At 43.3% G+C, this 26,822-nt stretch overlaps 1 protein-coding gene across 8 annotated transcripts in view; it reads right to left on the bottom strand.

Annotated features, from left to right (window-relative positions):
* Positions 1–26,822, bottom strand: part of SPRED2 (sprouty related EVH1 domain containing 2) — a 129,449-nt gene that overhangs the window by 33,934 nt on the left and 68,693 nt on the right. Inside the window, exon 1 of one of the 8 annotated variants that reach the window (XM_006201521.4) lies at positions 16,758–16,891. The exons of the other annotated variants lie outside the window; for them this stretch is intronic. Within the exon in view, the coding sequence (XP_006201583.1) occupies positions 16,758–16,774 (17 nt within the window). The 5' untranslated portion in view covers positions 16,775–16,891. Of the gene's footprint in view, positions 1–16,757; positions 16,892–26,822 lie in introns of those variants that run through there. 8 annotated transcript variants of the gene reach the window in all.

The raw sequence follows: 26,822 nt of genomic DNA, 5'->3' as shown, positions 1-26,822 counted from the left end.
CCCACAACACCTCTCAGACAATTTTAACAGTCTCCAACTGGCCTCCTGACTTCCACGCCTGCCCAACTTGCTAAGAAAATCAAAAGGTAAGTCAGATTAAGACATTCTACACAAACCCTCCAATAGCTTCGTATATTACTCTGAGTAAAAGTCAGAATCTAGTGCTTATCTTACTACTCTCCTCCTTGCTCATTCCACTTCAGCCCCATTGTGCTTGACGGTCCTCCACAGTAAGCACACTCCTACCTCAGGGCCTTTGCACTTGCTCCTTCTTTCACCTCAAACCCCATTTCCCACTTTTCTCCCCACACACCAACTAGGCTCATGTCCTATTTCATTCAGGTCTCTGTCCAAGGTTATTTCATCAGAGAAGACGTCTCTGTCCACTTCATGTAAGGTAGCACCTTCCACTCCTCTTATAACCTCTCACCGTGCTTTCTTTCTCTACCTGTTACTAAATCAACATCTGCCCTATTTGTCTGCCCACTCTTCCCAACTAGGATGCAAACTCCATGTGAGCAGGGACTTTGCCCTTTCAGTTTACTGCTATATCCTCAGAGCCTAGAGTGGTATCTTATATGCAGTAGATCGTGCCATGAGTCTGTTAAATACACAATATTTATAAACAAGTTTTTTAAAAAATCATTTATAGCTAACAAAATCTCTGAGATTTTGTTAAGTATTCAATACTTAATTTGCTTATAAGCCACAACAGCTTAACTGGGATAGGGTAAAGATTTCCTTTTCATTAATAGGAAAATTGAATTTTTAAAAAAATCACATGGTTTCTATCATTGATCTATTCATCTCAGGATTCAACATGCATATTCCTTTAGATCAGAGAGGTTAAGAACATTTTATAGTAATTGTTTAGATTGGTTACATACAAACAATTTGAGAATATACTCCCACCACCCCAATTCCCCATTTATTCTAGAAAAACTAAGGGGTCTCAGGATGTGTAATTCTCCAGTATGAAACACAGCAAATCTTCTGTGAATGGACTGTGGGTTCATCCCAACAGGAAATGGCCAAGGTGAATAACTGAAACTCTACACATCCCTGGTTAAAACATGCTTTTATTTTTTTTTCTTGTTGCAGCTGCCTGCTTTTCTCTCTTCCCTTGAAGGGATTAAGTTAACACACAAAAAAGGGAAATTTGCATTACTTATGTCAGTGCCATAAACTTATTTCTGAAAAGTCTTCATTTATTAGAGATTCAAAAAAATACCCTACTCCCTGGCTTCCAGACTACAGGGGCTGCAAATTTTGGCCTTGGCTTGTGGTCCGCAGCATCCTCTTTCCTGCCCTGATTCCTCCTATGCCCCCTTCCTGAGGGCACAGGCTTCTCTGTGATGGGCTGTGTGAGCTGGGGTGAGGGGTGGACAGAAGCCCCCCATCTCCTCTGGCAACAACCCCGACAGCCAGCATTAACTGAGGCAACTGGCTATTTAAAACAAGGCAGGGGGATAGAGTGTTGCACTAAAAGCTGCGAAGGATGTCTGGATAATCCAGCTGCATGGCTGCACGCCAACTGCTTCCTATCTGCGGTGTATTTACGTTACTCAGGAACCCACCCCGCCCAGAACAGAAAGGACAATGAACTCTACTACCAAAAAGGTATAAAGAAGGAAAACTCCCTTCCCACCTTCCCTCTCTCTTTCTGGAAAGAATTAAACAACATGTTTAAACCAGATGTGGGGTTTGTTTGGGGGTGGGGGGCAGGATGGAGCCGGAAAGGCAAGAGCAGATTCGTTTCTCAATTTTGCACAAGGAAAACGCTGCTGGTATGCTTGAGAAGAATTTTCCAAAAAACGCTATCATTGTCAACAACAACAACAGCGTGCTTCTGCAAGTTTCAACTGTTAAACCGGTGTAACTGATTAGGACCTGGTGAAGTTCCAGGCATGGGTCCAAACACCAACTGAATGGAGCCTTAATGTCTGAACATGAGTTAAACTGACCCTAAGAATCACTGTCATTACAAATGGTGTTTGACCACCACCATATTCTTTGGGTGCCTTTTGAATAAAACTGGCTTTTCCGAATTGGGCTGGGGATCTGCCCAAACGTGGTTCCTTTAAGGAAAAAGCTTTACACTCCCCACCCATGGCCTTATTTGTAACAGGACTTGCTATTCTGTGATCACTGTGATCAGGCAACAGAGGTAGGTGACATCCCATGGCAGGATGGGGAGGGACAGAAAGAGCAACTTCAAAGCCAGACTTTTATTTTGGGGTGCCCATTCTAAGGGGGGAAGGAGTCGTTTTGGATCTCAGGCCTTTATGTTCTGTTCTTCCCAGATTCAAAGGAGGCCCAGTCCAGGCCACGTTACAGAAGTAAACCAAGGAATTGTAGGAACTGGTGACGAGGCAGCACTGTGTCTATAAATGATATTCAGAGCCAGACAGGTCAGCACGGCCTTGACCTTTTCAGTAGCTGAAGAAACTCCTCTTTTTGAGCTTCAGTTTCCTCATTTGCCAAAAAACCCAAGAGCATACCCTGATGGGATGTCCTGAGGGTCAAAAGCAGTAATAGAGGTCAAGTGCCTGATAGAGAGAAGTTTGGTAAATGGCAGCCGTCATAATTTTTTTTTTTTCCTGAAAGGCTGACTTTAATTACAAAAACCAGGTCCTTTCAAGACCAGCATCCCTGGCTCCTGAGGACTAGGTTTCCTGCCTGCCTGCCTGCCTTTCTCAGCTGTCAGAGAGCAGAGTGGCAGGGAGGCTGTCAGGCCCTCAGCAGGAGAAAATACCAAACGGACCTCCAGCCATTATTAATGCCAGGCAGATTTATAAAGAACAGGTTTGAGCGTACATTTCAGGCACACCTGTAGAGGAGAATCATTCCATCTGCCGTCTGGGGACTGGTCCTCTGCTCCTGCCCCTCCCCCATCGGTTTCAGAGACGGAGCCTGGAACTTTTACATCCCCCATAAATCCTTCCCCGGCCCCCTCCTCAGCCAGCCCTTATCTGATTACATGGCTCCTTTATCTCTCCATTATGCTAAACATTACATTCACTTCCTCCCGGCCCTCTTTCCACCCTTCTCCACTTCACCAGACCTTGAGAGGGATTAGTCAAGATCCCAGCCTCTCAGGCTCCCTCTTTGCCCAGCATTACCCCCTGCCCCCCACCCCCGCCAGTTGAGCCAAATATAACATCACGTCCTCCTCCACGGGAGTCAGCGCCAGTCTTCACTGTAATCACCCACCCCCGCCCACTCCCAGTCTTCCTTGTGCCTATAGATTTATAAAAACTCTTTGATTTCATCAAATTATCTATGTATATATCAAGTATTACACGTATATATAAAACGTGTGTGTGAAATAGATGTCTTGTCCTCTTTTGAAAAAGCATCAACAAAATATTTCAGCTGAATCAAATATGTTGACAAGCCAAAGATATCAGTCAAATTCTATTTAAGCAGGTAGTGGTTTCATGATTTTGATTAAGTATCAACTCTATAAGAATTTTTTTTGAAAGTAGACTGCCCTGGCCTTAGAAATAATCCTAGCTTTCTAGGCAAGGAAGTTGTAGATGAGGTAGTTTTGTGCAGCTCTGTACAAGCCCCTGCAGGTAGAACAATTGCTCTGACTGCTTACTGTCGACCAAAGTGTGTGCTGTTTGTATGGTGAGGCCATAACAGACAACAAGTGATGAGAAAAGCCAGCGAGACACGTGAGACCTGGCACCAGCTCAGCTCTCCTCTCAAATGCTGATGAACGGGCACTACAAAGCAGAGAAGAAATTTTCTGAACATTAAATGTTTGCTCCATAAAGAGAGCTGGTTTGCATGATATCAGAGTTGGGGCAGCTAAAAAGCAAGCTAAGATCACTTAAGAAAAAGGCTTCCCCATGGTTACTTAACATCCACGAAATCAGCCACAAAGCACACTTGATGGAGAGCCGTTTTGGAAATCGCCCTACCCCAGCGTCTGCTAGTAACAGAATCCATGTACTCCAACGGGTACTGATACCACAATTGGGAGCACAGGGCACCAAGGCACTGCCTGTGACCAGATCTACCTGGAGAGGAAGGCAGGCTGTGTCCCTGCATTTCTGAGATGCTGCAGCCCGTCTTGCCCATGCAGAGTCATCCCCACTGAGGATAACAGCAGGGATTTTCTGTGTCCCATCTTCATAATCAATTTAGGTATTTTAAAAATGGTAGGTAATGAGTTTTCAGGAACAGATCCCCAATATAAAACATGGTTCCTGGAAGGGGCTGGTGGTAGTGGGTGCTTGCCTTGCAACGAATGGGGACAGAACCTTCATCCAGACACTAATTAGGCTGAAAGCAAGGGGTTCCTGCTGATATTGTGGGGTGTGAATAGATCTTCCTCCTTTACAATGTGCTGGGCTCAGAATCTGGGAAATAACTAGAAAATGTTTTAGCAATCCTCACTTTAATCTTGCATTATCGCTAGTAAGCTCTGTTGTCCTGCAAGGTCACTAGAGCGCTCCCTGCCCCTGGTTCCACCTGGACCCAGAGGGGGAGGTATGGGACACGCCCCGTGTAAGCCCAGCATCTTTGTTGTTCACGCTACCTAGCTACCCTGAAGCGTATAAATAGACCTGCTCACCCACACACCGTTTTCTAGTGCACATATTAGAAGGGGGCATTTTCTCTGTTATGAAGGACACTGCCAGCACCATTGATATTTGGAACAGGAATGATGATTACATTTAACAATTTATAAAACATTCTTTAGAACTGACCCTAGCAAGTTGGAAGTTTATTAGACATGGGCCTCTAGTCCTTTTGTTTCCCTACCGAGATTTTAATACAAAACACTCCCTTTAGAGTAACTACTGTGAACTCCTGGCTTTTATAAGCTAGTGCTTCTGTGATTCAAAATAAACGTCCATACCTTGTTCAACATACAGTGCTGATGTAGGATGCTATGGGCATCTATAAGATTTTCCTTTAAATTACAATGTGCTGTAAGGAGACACCTTTTCCCATCTCCCAAGTGCTACCTTACACTTTCAGGCTGCCAAGAGCCAGAGCAGCATGCGCACAGAACATTCCTGCACCCTCTCTGGCACGTGGGGCTGAAACCCACACCCGGCAGATGTCCATGGGAATGGATGGACACCTGCCTGCTGTCCCAAGTGGAGGGTACCTGCTGGTCATGTGCCCTGTGACTCGTGATGGCCAAGAAAAGGAAATGGAGCAAAGACACAAAGGAACAAAGATCAGGGCTAGACGTCAAAGCTGTGAGCTTTACAGAGGCTTCAGAGGCCTGCGAGGAAAGACTAGAGGTAATCAGGCCCCCCCCCCCCACCGGCATCCCTGCAGCCTGGGAACACTGGCCAGGGAGCACTCCCCGACAGTTCTGGTGAGCTAGAAAAATCCACAGCTGGCCGGGGCAAGTCAGAGCTTCTGGTGGCCCCCGTCCCCCACCACAGTGCCCAGGCGCAATGGAAGTTTGCTTTAAAACACTTTGGGGGTTTCCTTCTCAGCAAGGTTTACAGAGTTCCATTAGAATCACTCCACTGTACTGTCTCTAAAACACCTTAAATTTAACCTCTGCGCTTTTATCACCTGTAGTCTGAACAGGCATAAATCCTCCACAGGAGAAGAGTGATTTGGCTAGATGTGCTGCTCTCAATTTTCTCTTCTTCTGTAAAGTCTTTTTACCAAAACCTTTGAACTTTTCTTACTTAATATGGCCAACGTCTTAAGGATGGAGTTATTTTTTTCCTTAAACAAAAATATCCTTTCTACCTACATTTAAATTCAGAACTGAAATCCAGAAGCCACAAGAATACTAAATGTATAGTCTCCACAAGGACGGGTCACTTGCAGCTGGGGCACAATAAAGACAAAGGCGTTGGGGCTGTTGTGCTAACGTACAACCTAAAACCGTAACACGGGGCAGTATGAAACCTGAACAATGAAGCATTCGATGAAGTAAATCTTAGCACCTGAAAGGCAATTTTACAAGTTGTGTCTAAGACAGATAGATGTATTTTTTTTAATGGCTCTTTGGCAACTCTCCCTGTGTCAATGGAACTTTCCTGAGCAAGTACCTCTTGAGGCGAGTAATGCACCCAGCTAGAAAGGCAGCGAGATGGGGCAGGGCAGGCGTGCTAGTTGATTGTGGGAAACGCACAATCAGTGAGGAGAGTCATCATTTTTTCTTGAAACTTGAAATTTGCTCTAATTTCTACTCATAGCAGAAATCCTAATTTCCCCATCCTGGGGGGGTCCAGGGAACTGGAGATTCCTGGGCATGTGTGGGCCCCTTAAATCCTAGGTGGGTTTCCTGGTTGACCACTTGGGACCTCTGTATTCTTATCTGTCAAGGATCTAAACAGTGGGTAATTACCTTAATAGCAGGCTCTGGGATGCATTTTAAATTAATTTTGAGTTTTAAACCATTGGCTCCAGGAAATTAACTCATACTACTCTCCACCACCAACAAAAATCCTTAGATTTGGAAGTAAATATAATACAATTAATTATTTTTAAATTTGCAATTTCATTGAATTCAACAGAGTTAAAAACTTGGGGGAGGGGGCAGATGTCTTTTAAAAAATCCAGCATTAATGATTCTCTGCACTGTTGTAGGTGAGGATTATATTAGCAAAAGGGGGATAATTCTGATTTAGACTCTTCTTTTCAAGGCAAATCTCCTACACCAAGCAAAGCTGCCAGACTCAGATGGCCCCAATCCACCTCCACTCCTTCCTTTTACCTGTACAGTTGGGGATCGTATCTGCTGTTACTGAAACAGTAAGATAAACATATACATGTATGTGTGTTTAATTTTAATGTTAATTCTAGTATAGCTGTATACATAGATTCTCTAACATGGTTAACATGGATATTTTAAGATCACCTAAAACGTTTTAGGAAATTATACTATGATTTTCTCAGTTCATTAACATTCAAGGCATCTATGGAGATTTCTGAGTTATTCTCAAAAATCACCAAAACACGGACTAGTTTGATACGAGTAAACCGCTTTAAAAAATGAAATTTATTTTATTCAAACCAACAAAGAATGAATCTACTTTTTATAGACTGAAGTGGTTCTATCCTAAAGGGTGAGTTTCATGGTGATCACACAGTGCCAAGTGGGGACGAGAGAGTCCTGGCAGGTGAGAGACCAAAGTCTGAATCTAGGTTTATGATTTTGCTTTTATTGTCTACTGCTCTGCTGAGCCCAGAGTTCAGTGGAGTTCATAATTAATCAAGATCAAAGGATTACCAACTTGAAACAAACAAAATAACCCACCGCTGAAGAACCCTTTCTTCTCCTACTTTTTACTCCAAAAGCAATAATTTCCTTTTGACTTGCTCTCTGTTTTACACACCCTTCCAAAAATGGAATTTACGATCCACATTTAAACCCCCAAAGGCCTGCTAATGGAAATGGTGGATTACTAAACAAAATTAACTTTCACCACATTAAAGTATACACGTAACAGAGAAATTGGTACTTCGAAACTCAAATGGCAAAGAGAGCTGATTTAAGTTAATAATCTCCAATTCAGGTCTTAAAATTGCAGCCCTTGAACTTCTACACCTGACTTTCTCAGAAATCTTTGCTTTCTCACTGAATCGGAGAAAACGAAAAGGAAGAGAGTGCTTTACGATCACATGATGAACCATTCCGGGAGAAGCATGCTGTATCTCCAACAAACTCGGAAATGCATTAAAAAAAATCATGGCATCTTCGGACGGAGCAAGGGATTGATGGATGGATAGATGATGTATGTGATAAAGCAGGAAGAGTTAAATGCTAGGTGCAGACTGGAGCGGGTGGGTCTCAACAGTATCCTTCTTTCAACTTTTCTCAACACTTGAAGACTCATAAGGAAAAAGAAAATGTGCAGGGCTGTAACCTAAATGGACAGCAATACTAAATTCTAAACCTACAAAATCTTTTATAAGCCAGTCCTTAATAAGACCTGCTCTCACACAAAAGGAGGTGATAACTTAGCCCACAGGGAGGAAAGCAAGTCAGCATGTCCTGTTAGCAACAGGCTGAGTGGATTTTAAAATCCACTGGACATGGATGTCCTTTCAAGTGTCAAGAATACCAGTTCACTTAGTTCCTTCATTCTAGGATTCTGCCACCTCCTTCATCAGTGATGAAAAGCTTAATAAATAATGCACGCATGAAACATTCATTATCCCTGAAGAATTCTGGGCTATTCCTTTCCCAGGTAGAGACTGGAAAAGAGGAGGGCCAGCAGAGAGAGCTTAGGTTTTCAATTATGACTGGTGAAGAGCCACCAAACAAATCAGTTACTCACTTTTTAAGCTAGAAAGAATCATAGAAACCATCTACTGCAGACCCCTTGCTTAGATGGAAAAATTAAAATCCAGACTGGAGAAGGGACTTGTTCAAGGTCATTGGCATTAGGGACAGATAAGGGACTAAAATCCAGTGTCTAAACAACCCCCTCAGGTCCCCTCCACTTTGTTTTGAAATGGCCCAGAGTTGTGGCAAAGGTCTCCCATCTCAGGTAGGTCATCTAGAGGATACAAGAGGTTAATTCTCATTGGCCTCAAAATGTACTGGATGGGAAACTGGTTGACAAAGAAATCATAAAGAGAGATGACGAGGTATCACTAATAACACAGCCACACACAAAAATGGCAGAGCTGGGGGTGGCCAAGTTTCACACCAGCAGAGGCAGTCCTCATTTTTGGATCAGGTGTTGTAACTGGTGCCCTAAGTCAGCAGACTTGACCTCTGCAGCCCATCTCCTCACTCCTGGGTGAGACACCCCCAACGCTACCAGTGAGCCACAGTGTCTTCACATCTAAAATAAGGGGGAGGGGCCCAGTGACCTCTGAGGTCCCTTTTCAACTTTGGTCTCTTTGTAACTTTGTGTGGAAAAAAAAAAACACGTGGCCTTCAAGCCATGCCAGAGGGCTTAGCAAATATTCTACAGAGCAGATCAGAAAACTTTCAGCAGTAAAATGCAACTGAAAATATCTTCTGAATCAGAAAAAAAAAACCAAAAACAAACTCAAACCACAAAGACCTGAAACCACGACAGACTAACAGATATGTTCCCTCAATGCAAGTGGTATTATGTAATTATAAAGCTCCCGGGAGCAGAGCTGGCCTATCAGAGGACTTTGAAAAAGCAAGAAAATGATGAAAATTGAGTTTTAACAAGTTGAATAAGATCCTTTGAACGAAACAGGGACAACCCAGCCATCTAGCTGGGTTTATGCACCCACAAATGGGAGATTCTCCTTAGCCACATGAAAGAAAATCACCAAGACGTACTTGGGGCGCAAATGCAGGAAGAGAGAAGAGGAATCTACCTCTTTTCTCCCAAATCTGCTTTATCATTTGACTCAAGACAGCCATTCCCGTGTTGATCTTGACTACATTCAGAGAGCAAGAGGGTAAATGTGAGGGAAAGGTAATGAAACAATTGCTTAACTTAAAAACGGGGAGAGAGGTTTACTTGTAGACCTTTGCTAAAGCAGCTCTGGGTATGTCAGGTTACACCTTGGGTCTTCCATGTCACCAATGAGCTCTGGTCTAACAGTTTTCTTGTAAATCAGTTGTTTGAAACTACAATGTCTTTTCCGCACAGGAACAACATAAAATGGTGAGCAGCTGGAACCTCATTGCAGTCCACGAAAGCCTAATCAATTCCTAAAATACGCGAATCGCAGATCTATTCCCAAGTGGTTCGTACTGCCTGCTGACAGTCTCTGAAACAGAAGCCTCTCTCCCTTCTCTGCTGGGAACAGTCAGTTAGTCCTATGGGCTCTGGCTGGGTTTTGCCAGGAGTTTTCTACCTGGGTGTGGGATGGGGGAGAAAAAGGGAAATCAATCAAGGAGAAACTCTTAACCTCCTGATTTAGGTTTCCTTTTGGGTCCCTGGAATTTGGCACTACTGGATCTTGAATAGCTCAAAAGAGAGCCAGTGTGACAATCACACTTTAGGACGAACCAAAAGGAAAGCACTTACGTTACCTACGCTCACGAGGACTGGTTTAAATGCGATGTGACAATGGTTATCAGTACTGATGCTTCAGGAATTCCAAACAAGTGTTATTGGGGAAGCTGTTCTTTTCTTTTATGGCGGCAGTGACAGCTGGTGAGCAATTAGCAAGGGCAGGGACAAGGCAAGGATTGCAGGATTCTTGATGAGTTCTTGACTCCAAGGAGGGACAGGATTTGACCTACACGGCAATTTCCTGCCGCGCTATCACAAGACTGAGCCATCCGTGGGGTACACGTGCTTCCATTAAGTTTATTTCCTGCCATAAAGGAACTGGGAAGGAGGGAGAATGTAGAGGCCAATTAGCTACCGAGCTGGCTCACGGTTTAACACCATCTTCTTAAAGTACTGTTTCATTTGTAGGAGAGTAGTCTAGTTTTTGTTTGTTTGTTTTTTAAGTGGAGGTACTGGGGGTTGAACCCAGGGCCTCATGCATGCTAAGCACACACTCTACCCCTGAGCTATTACCCTCCCCCTGACCCCCAAGAGTATTCTAGTTTGAACTTCCAAGGAACACTAGAGCTAATTAGGGGGACTACTAACCATTTGATTTCAAGACTCATGATCTTCACAAACAACTGAGACCCTTGGAGACTAAGCTGCCGAATTTGGGCTTTCCTGGCTATCACCAACCGGCTCGTGCCAAGGAGCCCAACCAAGCTTCTGGTCACGCATCAGTGGTGGCTAAAGATCACTGCCTGAGGCAGGTCAACCAAGCAGCCAGGGCCAGCTTCTCCCACCAGAGAGCTTTACCGGCAAGGTGGCAGTCTTGGTGGCCAAACAGATACAATTACACTACCATGAAGCCATGCAGTCACTGCAGGCTGCCATCCGCTATCAGAAGAAAGGATAAAAGGGCTCCTGTCTTAATGTCTGATCGAGAGGAACTACCCACAGCCCAGATCATTCATCAGTGTGTTTCAGCCACTCTCCAGGACTAAGCTCACCTCTAGGAAAGTCATGATCCCTGAAGGAACCATAAATACACCATCCTGGACTGAAAATCACTACGTACCCAGCAATTTCCCATAGTAACTTTACCGAGCTCTTGTATAAACTGGGAAGGCTAGACACTGGGGATGTGACATGGTGGCACTTTTTCTGGTGCGTTTGCATGAATGAATTAACCCTAACATTTATCGAAAGTCAACTACTATTTCAAAAGACAGTTCACTTCACACGTTCACTGAAGCATTATCAGAATAGCAAAGGGGTGGAAACTGCCTAAAGGTCCATCAGGGGACGATGGATAAAGAAAATACATTCAACGGATTATTTTTCAGCTTTAAAAATGAAAGAAACCCTGTCATATGCGACAACATGGATGAACTTTGAGGGCATTATGCTAAGTGAAATAAGCCACTTACAAAAAGACAAATGCTTCGTGATTCCACTTTTAAATTATATCTAAAGTAGTCAAACCTCATAGAAACAGAAAGTAGAATGGTGGCTGTGAAGAGCTGGGGTCAGGGGATATAGTTGTTTAATGAGTACAGAATTTCAGTTTCCCAAGATAAGAAGGTTCTAGAGATCTGTTGTACAATAATGGATGTATAGTTAACACCAATACACTGTACACTGAAAAATGGTTAAGACAGTAAATTTTATGTTGTGTGTTTTTGCCTCCCCTGCCCGAGTCAATTAATCTGAGAAATAAAAAGGGGCTGCTTGAAATAGGTATACTCAACAAAGACTCTAAATTCACAAATCTGAGGCTTTGGCTAAAAGAACACTTCTGTTATCTTTAAGAAGTAAACGTTGCCACTATTTTAAAAAGCCCATGAAACTCTCCCCTAATTATAAAAATAGCATATGTCCACTGTGCAAACTACATACATTATAACCACGCTTTAATCTGAGAAATATTCTTCTATACTCTGAGGAACAATGAAAAACCTGCAAGATCTCCTCAAGGTAACTATAAAAGGGAGGTCTTGTGTCTCTAATATGAATGTAAACGTTGCCTTCGCTCTGTTCTTGGGATAGAAGGCAAATATATGAAAACACAAACGTTTCCTTTGTAATTGGCTTTACTGAGACAAAAATAGCTTTTCTTACAAGATCATATGAAAGAACAGAAGAAAGTTAAGCATAACAGACTCACCCCTAATTGTTAGCTCTTAACAAATTCCCCTAACCCTTAGCCAGTTCTACTAGAACCCTTGCCACGTTGACAATATAAGCGGCAGAATCCCTAAAAATATTTTTTGTGATTATAAAATCTCCTTTTCTCTCTTCTGTTCCAACCTCAGTTTTTAAGACTATTAAAAATACACACACACACACAATTTTCTAACAGTTCCATTTCTTCAACATGGGGGCTAGCGAGATTTTTTAATATTTTTCAAAGCAGAGAAAAGGGGCTGCTTTATTTTTCTTTGGAACGAACTCCTGCCAGATTTTGCACATTGCAGTTCTCTGGCGATGTGATGAGAACACATGCCCACCCACGGACACTAATTTTGCTCTTCACCCTTCCCAAGCAGCCTCTGTGACACATGCTGTCTGCTTCACTTGATGGAATTCAAGAGGCCCAGTCAAACAGCAGGCCCCACGGGGCCGAAGCAATGGCAGGCAACCCCTCTCTTCCAGGGGCTGGGGACAAGGAATAAGTGTTTAAAAGAAAACCACAAAAAAAGCCAAACCAACTTGGACATCTCCAATCTGAAAATCTTTACAACTCTATGAATTAACAGTGAAAATGAAAAGTCATCTCTTGGGTTGAAATCTGGAAAGAGATAGTATCTTGCTGTGGTTCCTTGCACAGAGCTCTATGAAGATAAGGCAGCAGACGCCCCGAGCTGGGCTCAGAGTGTGCAGTCAGGAAGGCAGACTGTCATGCCAGCCAAAAGCCTTCGAAGAGGGCTGAGATCCCATCCCGGCTCTGAGGCATTTCCTTTCTTTTTGGTGATCATTTGTCGTGAAGAAGTGCTGCTGATTAAGAATCCAACTGGGAATGGGCATGGCTTCCATAACTGTCCCTCGTCCACCTCGTCCAGCCTAAGACAGTCTGGGCCTAGTTGCACACAGGCTACCAGCAAACTTATACCTGGAAGAATGCTCAGGGCTAGTAAGAGTCCAGGCTGGTTTGATAACAAAATGGTCATTCACCCCGTTCGCCTGTCCTTAAGAGTGGGGTTGATGTCCTAAGGCTGCTCTGTTCTTATCTCTAGCTTTTCTGAGCCACATGGGAAAGTCAGTATTTCCAGATAACGATACAAGATGTATCTACACGTGCTATTAATCCCACCCACTCTGTAGGCAGAGTGGCCATAAACTCCGGATGTGGGGAGGACAGTGTCACAGCAGAACAGTGGGCAAAGGACAAAAATGAACAGGTCTAGCTCTTCCCCGGGGCTACAGCTCTCCCCACGCATCCATAAATTATTCACCAAGTACAGCAGCAACAGACCACGGACTCACTGAGCAGGTCTCTCTAAGTAAAAGTAAGTAAGTTTATTTTATCTTTTTATTGAAGTATAGCTGATTAACAATGTTGTACAAGTAAGTGTTTTTACTTTTTATTGAAGTATAGTCAGTTTACAATGTTAGTTTCAAGTGTACAGCAAAGTGATTCAGTTATGCATGCACACATATCATGCGTATATTTTCAGTTTCTTTTCCATTATGGCTCATTACAAGGAACTGAATATAGTTCCTGAGCTATACAGTAGGTCCTTGTTGATTATCTGTTTTGTGTATAGTAACATATATCTGTTACAAACTCCTAACCTATCCCCCCTGCTCCCCGGCTTTCCCTCCTGGTAACCACAGGTTGTTTTTTATGTCCATGAGTCTATTTCTAGAGAAGTAAGTTTTTTTTTTTTAATGTTGATAGTAATTTTAAATGGTTATTGAATTCATCATAGCTTCGAGTCATTAGAATATAATTTTAATACTTGCTAGAGAGGGGAGGGGTCTTCAAAACTCAAAGACTGGGAGACTGTCCTTGATGTCTGCTCATCTGTTCCGCTAAAATATCCTGGATGCTCTAAGCTCTGAGGATTCAAACACCCTCCCTGACTGCCACTCCCCCTCAAGGAAGAAGGGGGTAAAAAAGACCCTTTGTTGGAGGCTGTCGGTCTACTTGGCTGAGAAAACATGGCCACCAAAACTATCAAATGAATTTCTGCATCGGGCAGTTCTTTCTTGATTTCCATCCAAGAAAAGTCGGATTCTGAGGAACCAGAAGGGAATAGCCAACAGCTGCTTCTAGACAGAACAACAATTAGCAGCTCTGGATTACAAACTCCAGTTAATCCAGGAATGAAAGAAAACTGGGAGGAAGCTATCACCGGTAACGGTGGATGGATCCCCACTGAAGAGGGAAGGAAAGAAAGGTCGGGGCTGCGCCCGGAACACGGCAGTTTTAAATTTAACACCACTCAGCACAGAGCTCTGAACAGGGCAGCGTGTCTCTCAGTATCTACCGATTGCTTCCAAGTTGATGATGGGAGACCCTCGGCACCAACCGTATTCCCTTTCCCTCAAAGGGGAAAGGAGGAATCTGAAAACTATACGGTCACTCTGGACTGATGGCTCACGGGGTTTAACGGTGAAGGGGCCACCAGGAGCTGCAGCCACATCCCTCGGGGTGACTGTCACCCTCCATCTCGAAGAATCAATATGCCCTGAGGGTGAAATGTAACCAAAGCCAAAGCCATCTACGCTGCCCTGAGATAATGTGGACAGGACCTGAGTTAGTCTCAACTCCAGCAATCACAGGACAGCAAGACATTTCCACAGACACAGAAAACACCAATCAATCAAGAACTTTAGAAGAAATGTTTTTACATGTCTGCCTATAGTATTTTCTGTAGGCCTCAAAGCAAAAATAAAAGATACCAAAACCTAAGATTTTGGCGAAACCAGAGTCAATTAGTTACTCTCCCTTTAATTCACATTACTAGGCCATTCTTTTCCTAATGACTTTGGACAAAGTGAGCCCTGTGGCATCTGCCAAAGCTTCAAGAGAGAACCCCCGTTGACTGGAAGATGGCAAAATTCAGGCTTGAGTTCAAGCTAACATTTGAAAGGAGCTTTTCTTCCATAACTTAAAAAAAAATGTTAATGAGAAGGCACGAAAAGAACTCTCACTTTGAATCTGAAGCATTTTTTAATATCACCAAATGCTATTATTAAATATTCACTATATATGCATGTGTACACACACATATAAAAATAAGCAGTACAGATGTGGGCAGGAAAATTCTTAGCAAAACCCCCACATATTTCAAATACTGTTCTTCCTCATTATTGTCCCCTACCATAATTAGCATGTTACAGCATAACAGGTGGCTTTCATTTATAGAATGCAAAATTAATGAAATTTGGAGATGGTCCCGACTCCAAAAACAAATTGGCCATTCTAAAAAAAGCGTACCCCTCAATCTACAAAACAAACAGAAGCAAACCAAACAAACTCATTTCATGCTGGCTCACCAGATCATCCGAATTTCTGAACGTATTGAAATAAGTAAACCGAATATATTTACTGAGAGTTCCAAATACACATACCTCAAGGAAGACAAGTCATTTTGATGGGTTTTTACAAGAAAGGGGAAGAGGAAAAAAGACCGCCTACTTCTCCAGCTTGGTAACCCCAGATCTGTTTAATGCTCTCCGAGTGGTAACAGAATTTACCACCCAGGCAGGGCTGCTTCACCAATGCTCGATCTTAGGCAAATTTGTGGGCAGTTATGATACAGGTCCTCACCCAGCCATGCTGGACAGACAGACCAGAAAAGCATAAATAGTGCTGCTATAAACTAACTATAGCATCTGTCCCTACAAGCAGGACACAGAAAGTATTTTTAAAAAAATATGAGGAGACGCTGAATGGACTGTCAACACACAGAGGAATGTTGAATACACTCAAATAAACAAGATATGTGCCTTAACTAGTCAGGCATTGTTTAAATTTAGTGAGTGCGGAGAGGGTCAGACGGGCAACACAGCCTCCCAATTATGCAGAACAATCCTTCAGATCATGTGAAAGCTATAATTAAATGCTGTTACCAAAGCTCCACCACCCTTTCTCCCACCTAGAAAAAGTTAATGGATGGATTCAGTAGAAGTACATCATGATTTGCAAAAGAATATTCACTTAGTAGGGGAACAGAGCTTTCTGGCATTAAGCCATCCATCTTGAGGGGGTGGGAAAAAGCACAACACTGGGGGGGAAAATCCCACATAATAAGTCCAATAGTTATCATCAGACCACCTCCTTGGTTCATTTCTGCTTGCTTGCTTGCTTGCTTGCTTGCTTGCTTGCTTGCTTGCTTGCTTGCTTGCTTGCTTATTTATTTATTTATTTATTTATTTATTTATTTATTTATTTATTTATTTATTTATTTATTTATTTATTTATTTAAAAGATCTCAGCTACCCCACTCCCTCTCAAAAGGTATACCACCTCTGCAAGCTGTTTCCTAGGCAGCATCTTTTAAACTCTGGGCTTAATGAAAAGGGATGGGTTCACACCATCTCTCTCTGAATATCTAAGGAGAAATTTGTTTTCAGAAAGGGGGGATGAGTGGACAAGAGCTCTGTGTCCATCAAAAGACCAGTAGTTACCTATCTGCCCTTGCACATGGGTGCGAGCACACCCCCCCAACACACACACAAACACACACACTTCAGTTCTTTACAGTTAGAATAATGTTATCCCCTCCCTTAAAAAATGTTAAAAGCAAACACCGGAAAGGCTAGGCAGAAGAGAAGAACCACAAGAAAATTAAGTTCAAGTAAACAGTAAGCACATACCTGGCGGGCGATGCCATTTCCTCTACATTGTGGGGCCCAACTGCTGGGTATTAGCATTATTGCTACTGTAGAGCTTCCGATAAAAATGGATCGGCTCCTGCGGGCCTGAGAACCAGCTGGCTGCCTGAGAAGTGGTTTCCCCCATATATGATTCAGTCTCCTTGACAAATATACTGCATCGCACTGGATGAGTCATCCGAGGGTTAGTCCGCATTTTATAGGCCTGTTGTGTCATTACTCACATTCAACATCCTGCTTCTCAAAAGTGGAAGCTGGAAGCCTGACAGCTGACAGATGCTTTTTCCAATTAAAATATTGTTTGAAAAAGATTCCTGTAAGTTACAATGATCAATCATTGATGATGCCGTGAAATGCCCAGGGAGCAAACAGCACAGCTCTCCACCCGAGATTACAGCCTGTGGAACCACAAGTGCAAATTGTTTACCCGCCCCCGTCCCCAAATAATTCTGTTCAGAGCTGAAAGCAGGGACCCCCGCCCCCAACTTCTTTCAAGCCATCAGTGACATTAGCACAGGTATGTTATTCTTATGCTGTAAGGTTATCTAAGTTGCAGGAGCTTTGTAAAAACAAACAAAAACACACATCAAATTTTTGTCCCTTCTGTAAATCAACTATACTTCAACAAAATAAAACATAAAAAAAAAAGTGTCCTTGGATTTCTTCGGTTAGGTGGGAAAGTGGCATTGTGTTTCTAAAATGTCTACTTTTAAGAAAAAATATGTTAGGGATGAACTGCTATAATATCTGGCATTTGTTATGAAAGATGTTAGCCCAAAAAAGGGAGAAGGTAAAGAAATGTGACAAAATCTTGATAATTGTTGCATCTGTGTGGTATTTGGGAACCGGCTCTGTTATTTTCTCTTCTTTTGAGTATCTTGGATCATTTTCATAACAAAATGTTTTTAAAAACTCAAAAATCTTTTTTCAGTCTCCATGGTCTAACTGTACTCACGACAAAGCACCTTTCTAGTTAGGGATGAATCTACCATCCGTGTGAATGGGGGCGTCATTCACACAGGGCCACCAAGTGGCCCCGTAGCAGGTGAGATACATGTGTCCTGAGGCTGCTGTGAGGGCTGCCTCCACCTGCCGAACCCCCTGAAGGCCTGGTGCCCTTTCCTCCCAAGAGTAGGAGATTTCTTTGAGGACACAAGCCCCGGCTTCATTTGTGAGCCCAGTGTTGACATTACGAGGGAGAGGTGACTCTCTCCAGCTTCCTTATATGGTCTGGGAGAGGCTCCATGAGAGATTATGTAAGTCACATCCACAGTCCTCTCACACCGCAGACCTCTCTGGAAGGTGGTACAGTGTTTGTGCGACTCACTTTCTGCTCAAATTGGGTTATTTAAACCATCTGAAGGAGGGAGAGAGCTTTGATTTCACAGCCAGGAAAATATCCAGTGATGGGAGCTCCAACGTAGGTTAAACAGAATCACTGCTGAAGCTAGATGTTGTTGAAAAAATCATCTGTGTTGGTATTTTCTCAAAGTGTGACAAGTCACGATGGGACACTGGAAATACAGAGGTCCTACGAAAGCCCACGGCCTCTGGACTGCTCTCTTTAGGGCTGAAACCAAAGGAAAGGAGGAAGTTGGCTCCCACCTCAGCCAACAGCCAACCCAATCCTCAAAGGACTCAGCCCAAGAGAGCTGCAAACAGTTGTGATGGTCCCCACACCACTGCCCGTGGGCTGAAACTGAAGCCTCCCTTGGTTTTGACAGCTTCTTTCCCCGATCAGACTGCAAGCTACAGGCTTATCAGAATGTCCCCTCAAAGTTTAAAAACAGCCTTTCATACACTTGCAAAGTGTAATTTACCTTAACACAACAGGTAGAAATGGGGGAATTAAACTTCTAGCCTAATCTGAGTTTCTGTGAGTACTGAGGAAATAAATCCAGAGCCCATTAAAGACTTTCATAGCTCAGATTTCACAAACTGAAAATACAAGACGAACAGCAATGATACACACACACAGAAGGAATGAGAATAAGGCAAATACAGTAAAATGTTAACAAGTGGAGAACTGGGTACAGAGCAGTCCTTCACACTATGTTTGAAACATTTCTATTAAGTATGAAATGTTTCAAAATAAAGTTAAACAGACACACACAAGGAAATACATCACCCTCATTATCAAAAAAAAAGTTTATAGATTTAATTAACCACCATAGTTTTGCTGCTGCCACCCTCACCCACTTAAGAAAAATTCTTAGACCATTAGGAAATTTACCAAAATGTAAACATTAGGAAATCCCTCTGGGTTAGGGTTTCTCAAAGAGGGTTCCTTGCAAACAATTTTATAAGAGGCTCCAAAAATAAAACAAGAATCCCAAATAAACACTTCAGGAAAACAACATACTACATCCTCAAGAATACTGTTTAAGTTTGTTTAGTCTTGCATTTCACAAATTGATTTGAGCACAGGAACTCCTCCCTCAACCGCCTGCATCCCTTCGAGCTGAAGAAGTCACCCTGGGACACACTGTGGTAAGGAATGGGATATGGGGCACTTTTTTTTTTCCTGACCTTTTCCTCTTTCAAGGTTTCTTCAGAACACCCTTCACTTACTATAACAGAAGACATCCAAACTTGGTTTCTGCCATCTTTAACAGACATTTCTGTTTCATTTGGTTGACTGGCATGCGGATAGCCACCGGCATCTCCCCTGACCACACTCCAGAGGCCCAGGCCACCATGAGTGACCCTGCACCTGGGCACAGCAGATGACAGCTCACACTGGTGTCAGGGTCTCTGTTCAGAGGCGGCAGGCCCTGGGGGAGGCCAGCCCGAGGAGCTGCCGAGGCCTGGGTCCCCTTCGCCACTCTCGGAGGACTGGCTCTTGGATCCTGAAAACCAGCCTGGATGCATACCTTTGGCCTCTGAGCTCCCCAGGCCTTTGTACGCTCATCTCTGAGCACTGATCCTTGGGTATATTAAGCAGAGCCAGCTGGGAAGCACAGCAGAACATGGCTTCCGATTTCCTCTAACTTGCTAATGGATTCTGTAAAAAACAATTTTTTTGCCATGTACAATTGTAAATAATGCTGCTGTTAATAGCGGGGTGTATGTATCTTTTTGAATTAATTCTTAGTTTGTGGTTGGCTTTATTCCTTTAATAACTATGTAAAAAGCTAAAGCTCTAAATGTTCTTAGAAACAATGAACAGCACATGTATGTAAATTTAAAAAATATGTGCAATATATTGTGTAGATGTATCTACATGCAATGTACCGTATATGTGCTGTCAAACTGTAAATTCTACCTAATAAAATTGAAAAATGAAAAAAAAATTTTTGCCATGTACTAATTTACATAAGAGTTTTAAGGCAATTATCTGTATGTACTGGGAGGGGTGGGCCGTGGTTAAAGTTTAAATACTGGTTAATGTCAAAATCTATAAGCATATGTGGGTATCAATGATGTAGGTACCGTAGGCCGTGCAGCGCAGTGGTAAAAAGCTTGAGCCTGGAGTCAAGCTGTCTTGGTTCAAAATCCAGCCTGGCCCTTACTTACGTTATGGACCTTCTCTAAGCCTCTGCTTCTTTGTCTGTAAAATGGGCACAATACTATTAATAACCTTATAGAACTGTTCTGAATGGGATAAACGTGATCATTCACAACAAGTACTTAGCACAGGGCCTGGCCACATACTGAGCACTCGTTAATTTATACAGACAATAACGGTGAGGATGTTGGCAAGTTTTTATAGACGGTCGGGGTGGGCACACATAGCTGGCTACCACATGGGCCTGTTTACCTATCGTCTGTGGCTGCTTAACAGCTATGAATGTGGACTTGAGCAGTTGTGACAGAAACCACATGGTCCCCAAAGCGGAAAACATTTACTATCCAGAAAAAGTTTGTTAACCCCTGGTGATCAACATTTGTGTGGATAAAGAACCAGATCTTTTCCCTACGGAAGTGTTGGTTGTTGTTCCCTTATTCTGCTTAACATCTTAATTTAGAATCAGATACACGGAGCATTATTTATGGTGATTTGGTCCACGTGAGCTGTAGCTCATGCCTTCCTCACAAAGCAAGACACACACCACAGTGCTCCGTCTCATGGCTGGTGGGGAAACCGGCGGAGCCCGAGGTCCGCCTCCCCTCCTTCCTGACCTCCCCTATTTCAGAGTCCAGTGACCCCAGCTGATGTGAGTCCACAGCTGTAATTCCCCTCCCCCAAGCCACATCTGTGCATTATGTCGAAACCACATGTGTCCCCAGAGCCTCAAGCCAGAGGTGAAAGATGATCTGGAAGAGGCATTCAGGAAACTGAGCGAACAGAAATGAAGGATGCTTTCAACAGGGCTGCACAGCCATGGGCAGGATTCATACAGCACGAGGGCCCTTCAGGAATGAGGGCTGCTGTCACACTGCCCCTGCCAGCCCAGAGCTCAGGCAGGAGACTGAAGGCCAAGCCAGAAAAATGAAGAACACGCCTCAAATGCAGGTCCCAAGACGCATCCCTGCATCCAATAGTGCTGCCTATTTTCTTTGGCAGGAAAGCTTGTTTATTTGGGGAAGATAAACCCTCAGTACTAATGGATAATGCAGGTGAAGGGACTCCAGGGACTGGTCTCTGGGAGAGGAAATTTGAACAAAAGAAACCATTCTAACTGCCTTTCAGTTAGTTCTCTTATTTAAAAAAAAGAAAGCCTTAGCCAGCTGTTCGGACAAAGATGAAATCTGGGGTGTACTCAGACACACAGTCTTTCTGGTGGTCACTTGCCTTCCTGGCAAATATCAACATCTTTGCAAAGTCAATTCAATAGAAAACCGCCTGTGTTAAGTCCCAAAGTGAGTCGGGGCCGGGCTGGTCCAGGAAGAGGGAGGCAGATGATTTCTGTTGCTACCTACTGAGAGAAGGATTTCAGAGACGGCATGCTGGGTGACACATCTCACTTGACCCCAAGTCAGTTTTCAGCTGTGTTCCTTAAAGTGTAACTGTCTAGCACAGGGGTAAAATAAGGCTCTCTCCAAAGCTCCTGGTTAACCTGGGGATGTTCCGCTTGGCCAGAGCCAGAAGACCTGCGATGATTAAATGCATACAAGTTATTATGCTAAGCAGATTTTTTTTTTTAATAAGACACCCTATGATGTGAGGACCTTTCAGAGCTGGGCTTATGGATTCAGCCAGGTTTCTTTAGGGAAAGGCAACAGAAACTCACGTTCACCCGGTGTCCATTTGGTGTGGGGTGCTCTGTATGGTTATATCAATGAATCCACAAATTTTGTTCCTGGCCTGTGTGGAGGAAAACGGCGTATGTGTGTGGGGGGAGGTGGGTGGGTGATGAATGACTAGGTCGATTTAGTCTAGAGAGTCTAAATGTTTCCAGCACAGGATGTTACACAAATAAGACTGATAAAAGAGGAAGAAGGAAATCTGAAATATATCAGAAATAGAAGGAATCTGAAATACATCAGAAATATGGGGACACCACCCTGGGAAATTATGGAAGAGGCCATGGGGCAGGTTAGCAAGAAAAAGATTAAAGTGCTCAGGGTTCTGGGTCTATGGCTGAGCTTTGGGCCAGGCGTCCATCAGAAGATCACTCTGCCCTTCCAGCCTGCAGAGCAAACAGGACAACAGGGCCTGGCCTCAGAGACACCTGGGCTGCAGAGAAACCAAACCTACATCTAGTGGTGGAACTTTAAGTTCAAGGGATGAGGCTGCCTCAAGACCTAAATCTGTCTTCTGTAAAGACAGATATGTATATGGGGTGCTTAAGGGGTGACTATTTAGTGTAATTAACATCTGTCAGGCTGAACAGTGCAGTCTGTTGCTTGAAATCTGCTGAAGGTTGGATGGCTTATTCCTCTCGGTCCACTCACATCGTCAGGACCACTGCACAGACTGAGTGCAGTTCTGCCATCAGCCCAGTTCAGCCCACTCTTATTTCTCTAACTTCAGGCCAGAATTAGACCCAAAGCTGCTCAAAGGCTGTATAATTCCAGGGATGGTCTTCGGAAGAGGAATCTACCATTCACCTTGATTGACGTCGGTCACAGAAAACTTACCCCAAGACAATGGCAGCCACCTCTGTCAGACGGCTGTACAGATATTCAGCTGTGGAAATGGAAATCTCTTATGAGAACTTCCAGCAATACTCTTGAATCATTCACTTATGTATAGAGCACATGTTATAGGAGTCAGAAATTCTGCAAATTCATTCTGTTGCGAGACAGCAGCTTGGGCCTGGCTCCGCCACTAGTTATATGACCATGGGCTGCAGGGTTGCGTATCTTCTTTGTGTTTCGATTTCTTTGTCTAGTAAACAGAGGGCTTCAACTAGTTCAGTCCCTGAAGCTCCAAAATGGTACAAAGAATGGATCAGTAACAGCTAAGTGAGAAAACTGCCTAGTAATGCCAGCAGAAGAGAGGGAGGAGTGGGAAGGAAGCTGGGCAATGCTGGTGGACCAAGACCAAGGGACTGGGGGCAAAGCTATGTTGCTGACCCTGGATCTAAGAAGCCAGCTTAAACTAATCCACCAGTTTAAAAGGAAAGGAATCTCACCCCAAAGCTAGAGCTGACTTTTCCTTACCAACAACATCAGTCAACATTAGCCACGGCTGTATCAGAGGCCTTACGACCTCACAGGACTTGTAATCCCAGACAAAGACTGGGAAATTTGCAAACAGTCTGGCCCATCCATCCTGTTCTCCATCTTCACAGCTGTCAGTACCACAATGACAGCATTTTGTTAGGACTTGCATGTTACCTTTTTGCCATTGGACTTGAGATTCTAAGAGAAGGTTTTTTTTTTTCCTTTACTTTTGCTGCTCAGCGTCTGGCAAATAGTAAACCCTTAAGGGATCGAGTTTCTTTCATTCGTTCAACAGACACAGATTAATTTTCACTGGCTTACATAAAGGTGGAGATGAAGATTCTAGGAAGGTAAGAAATGACAGAAAGGTGGTAGCAAATTCCGGTAATGTGTATTTTTTCTTCATGACAAAATTGTTAGGTTCACTGTAGAGCATTCGGGAAATGCAAAGAAAAACATTCACCTGAAATAACATCTAGCTGGTAGAATTTATGAGCATTACGCGTGTTTATAGTTATGTGAAACATGTTTGCTAACCTAATGTATGCTTTGCCAGCATCTGAATCCTATTAAAAAATAATTGGGAAATACTTCCCTATTTTCCTATTTATTCATTTCTGATAAAAACAAAAGACACTGCATGCAGGACTTAGCCAGATTTTTTCTTCCCTGTGTTAGTTTAGCACCTCAGAGGGGCAAATAAATAATTTATGGGTTGAACACCTTATGAGCCTTAGATATTAACTAAAAACCAGAAGAGCAGCCTAGAATTCTAAAATGAACCTTAAGAGATACCTAGTTCTACATCCACCGCATTTGACAGATGAGGAGACTGAGGCCAGCGGCCAAGTTTCTTGTTCAAATTTAGTTGTAGCAGCCAGAACTGGGCCTGAAACTTCTAAGTCCATTGTTCCTTACTGAGAATTACCTACCCAGTTAAAACCAAAAGCATCCCTAAATTCTGCCACACTGTTAGCTTTTGGCTTCTGAAAAGCAATCAGAGATGATTCCAAAAGAAGAAAAGTAGATGATGGTGTCCAGAATATTTGCCTGCACTAGAATTCTCAGGCACTAGGTTAAATGAATCGTCAGAAAGGTAGAGTTACTCAATATTCTGAAAAGTGTTTCTGACTTTGCCATCAACATCTCAGTTCTACCAGAAGTTTAAAAAATTGGCTGGTGAACCTGAGTTAGGGCTCGCTGGTCAACACCTTGCAAACTACCAGATAAGACTTACATATCTCCGGCCCCAGCTGCTTCACCACGGTCACCTGCGTCCCACATAGGAGGGCACAGTTGGTGAGCACACAACTTGCTTCGAGTAGCCCCTTTTCTCAGGAGCCCCCCAAGAGTGGTCACAATAAAACCTGCTGGAAGAGGTGAGGAAAGAATTCAAAGGAAGACAAAACAAAAGACTTCAAAGTCTCTCACCAGTAAAGAACCTTGGGCTGGGTGATAGTTAAGGTGAGTGCCTTACAGGGAAGCCTCATATATTCACAGTTAACCTTTCAAATTCAATGCCATCCACTCAGCAAGAGAACAGAAGCAAGGGTCTGAGTACATTTAAAGAGGGAGGAAGCTCTTGCTCTGGATGAATGCATCCCCTGGAACTGGCTGAGACTTGGGGACCCAGGGACCGTGTGCCTCTCCTGGTCCACTGCCACCCTTGCTGTGACTCTTGCATTTAAAGATGGAGTACATACTCAACTTCCAGCATGAACTCTTAAATGCTAGCCAAGCACCTCATTTCTTCCTCCGTCATAAAAAGAAATAGCCCTTCTTCCCAAGACTGGAGGGAGGAGGTGAGAAATTGTATGCTGGATTCCTATAGAATTATCAAGGGTAATTATGACCACATATGGTTTTCACTGTGTATTCAGCTCTATTCAAAAGAGGAAGAGACCTGTGGGAGACACAGCATGTCCCTGATTGAATCGCAATCTGACCGGTACCCACCCCTAGAACAGTACTCACTGTAGTACTCGTCAAAGGAAGAGCAGGCATGCAGGAGGGCTTACTCACACTCTTCACTTAGTTGCCACTTAAAAGGACAGCCTTCAAGTTTTACTAAAAGGATAGCCTTCAAGTTCTACTACAGTAAGTATCAGACGGCTTGCAAACTACCAGTGAAGGGGAATGGACGATGAATGTGGGTCCCACTATTTTATAGATGAAAAACCAAAAAGTAAGACTCAAATGCACAAACTGGAATAAAATATAAAGGTACATTTGTGGCAGAGCCAAGAAGAGGTCCTGAGTGTCCTCGAACTTCATCTTTCAGGATCCTTTTAAACAAGGCTCGCGCCTGTGTGTCCTTTGTTTGAACTCTCCTCAAAGATTCTCTTTGGGGGGAGGGTGTAGCTCAAGTGGTAGAGCCTATGCTTAGGATGCACAAGGTCCAGGGTTCAATCCCCAGCACCTCCTCTAAAAATAAATAGACCTAATTACCTCCCCCAACCAAAAAAAAAAAAAAGATTCTCTCTGCCCCTTTCTCCACTCAAGAGGAGAAACTCACTTGTTTGTTTCCTCTGAGCCCAGAAGAACTGCTCTTGATCCTGAGAATATGCCAGATGTGAAGAGCAAGTCTTAAACATTAGAACATTCCAAACTACCAGGGTGGGACCAGAGCAGCTCAGAGGGGTTTTTGCTACCACTCAATAGAAGCTGGAAATACAAACACAGAGACAATATGGTACACAGGATGCCAATGGATAAGCAAAAGATTGCACAGAGGGACTAGAATGGAAAAGGAAGCCATGCCCACCCTCTGCAGCTCCTCCCACCATGCCTCCTCCTCAGAAGACAGCAGCTAACTAACTGTGCAGAACACAGGCAGCCCGCCTTCCCTGTCCCCTAGGGCTCACTTTGGGTCTGGTCAGCTCAGTTTATAATTTAGGATGAGGAAGAGGGGAAGCCCAGGGGCTTTATATTTATATATTTATTTATAATCTAAGATTATAAGTATTTATACTCTATTGCTGAGTAGTGGAATTATAAATATATTTATAATCTACTGCTGAGCAGGGCATCACGGGAAAAACGTGGCACACGTTCTGTGGGCTGGTCATAGCCTCACTGGTCCATTTCAAAGCAGACCTGGAGTGTTTAAGTGCAGGGTAACAGTGTAACACAGGATTAGCTGGGGCACAGCAAATAATCAATTTGTCTGTAAGTAAAGACATATTTATCCCTTTTAATTTAGTTCATTGTTCTGCGCAGGTAACACATTCATAAATCAAAATGTGAAAAAGGCACACTCCTACCACATCTCATCTGCCCTGTTCCTTCTCCCACCCAACAAGCCAGCAGTGAGCATCTTTTTAAATGCAGCTGTGCATCCCATGAGGTGGTATGTCTAGAATTACCTTAAAAATGCTCATGCAAAGGAAAAGTGAGGATGGATGACATGTCTGTCAGAATCATGGTAAGATACGTCTTAGGTACATGGTTTTCGCTTGTTTATTTTGTTTTTGCTATTTTCTCTATTTTTCATGT

This window comes from Vicugna pacos, chromosome 15 (assembly GCF_048564905.1).
Source record: "Vicugna pacos chromosome 15, VicPac4, whole genome shotgun sequence".
NCBI lineage: Eukaryota > Metazoa > Chordata > Mammalia > Artiodactyla > Camelidae > Vicugna > Vicugna pacos.
Note: the sequence above shows the minus strand (reverse complement) of the source record. Positions and strands in the feature narration are given on the sequence as shown.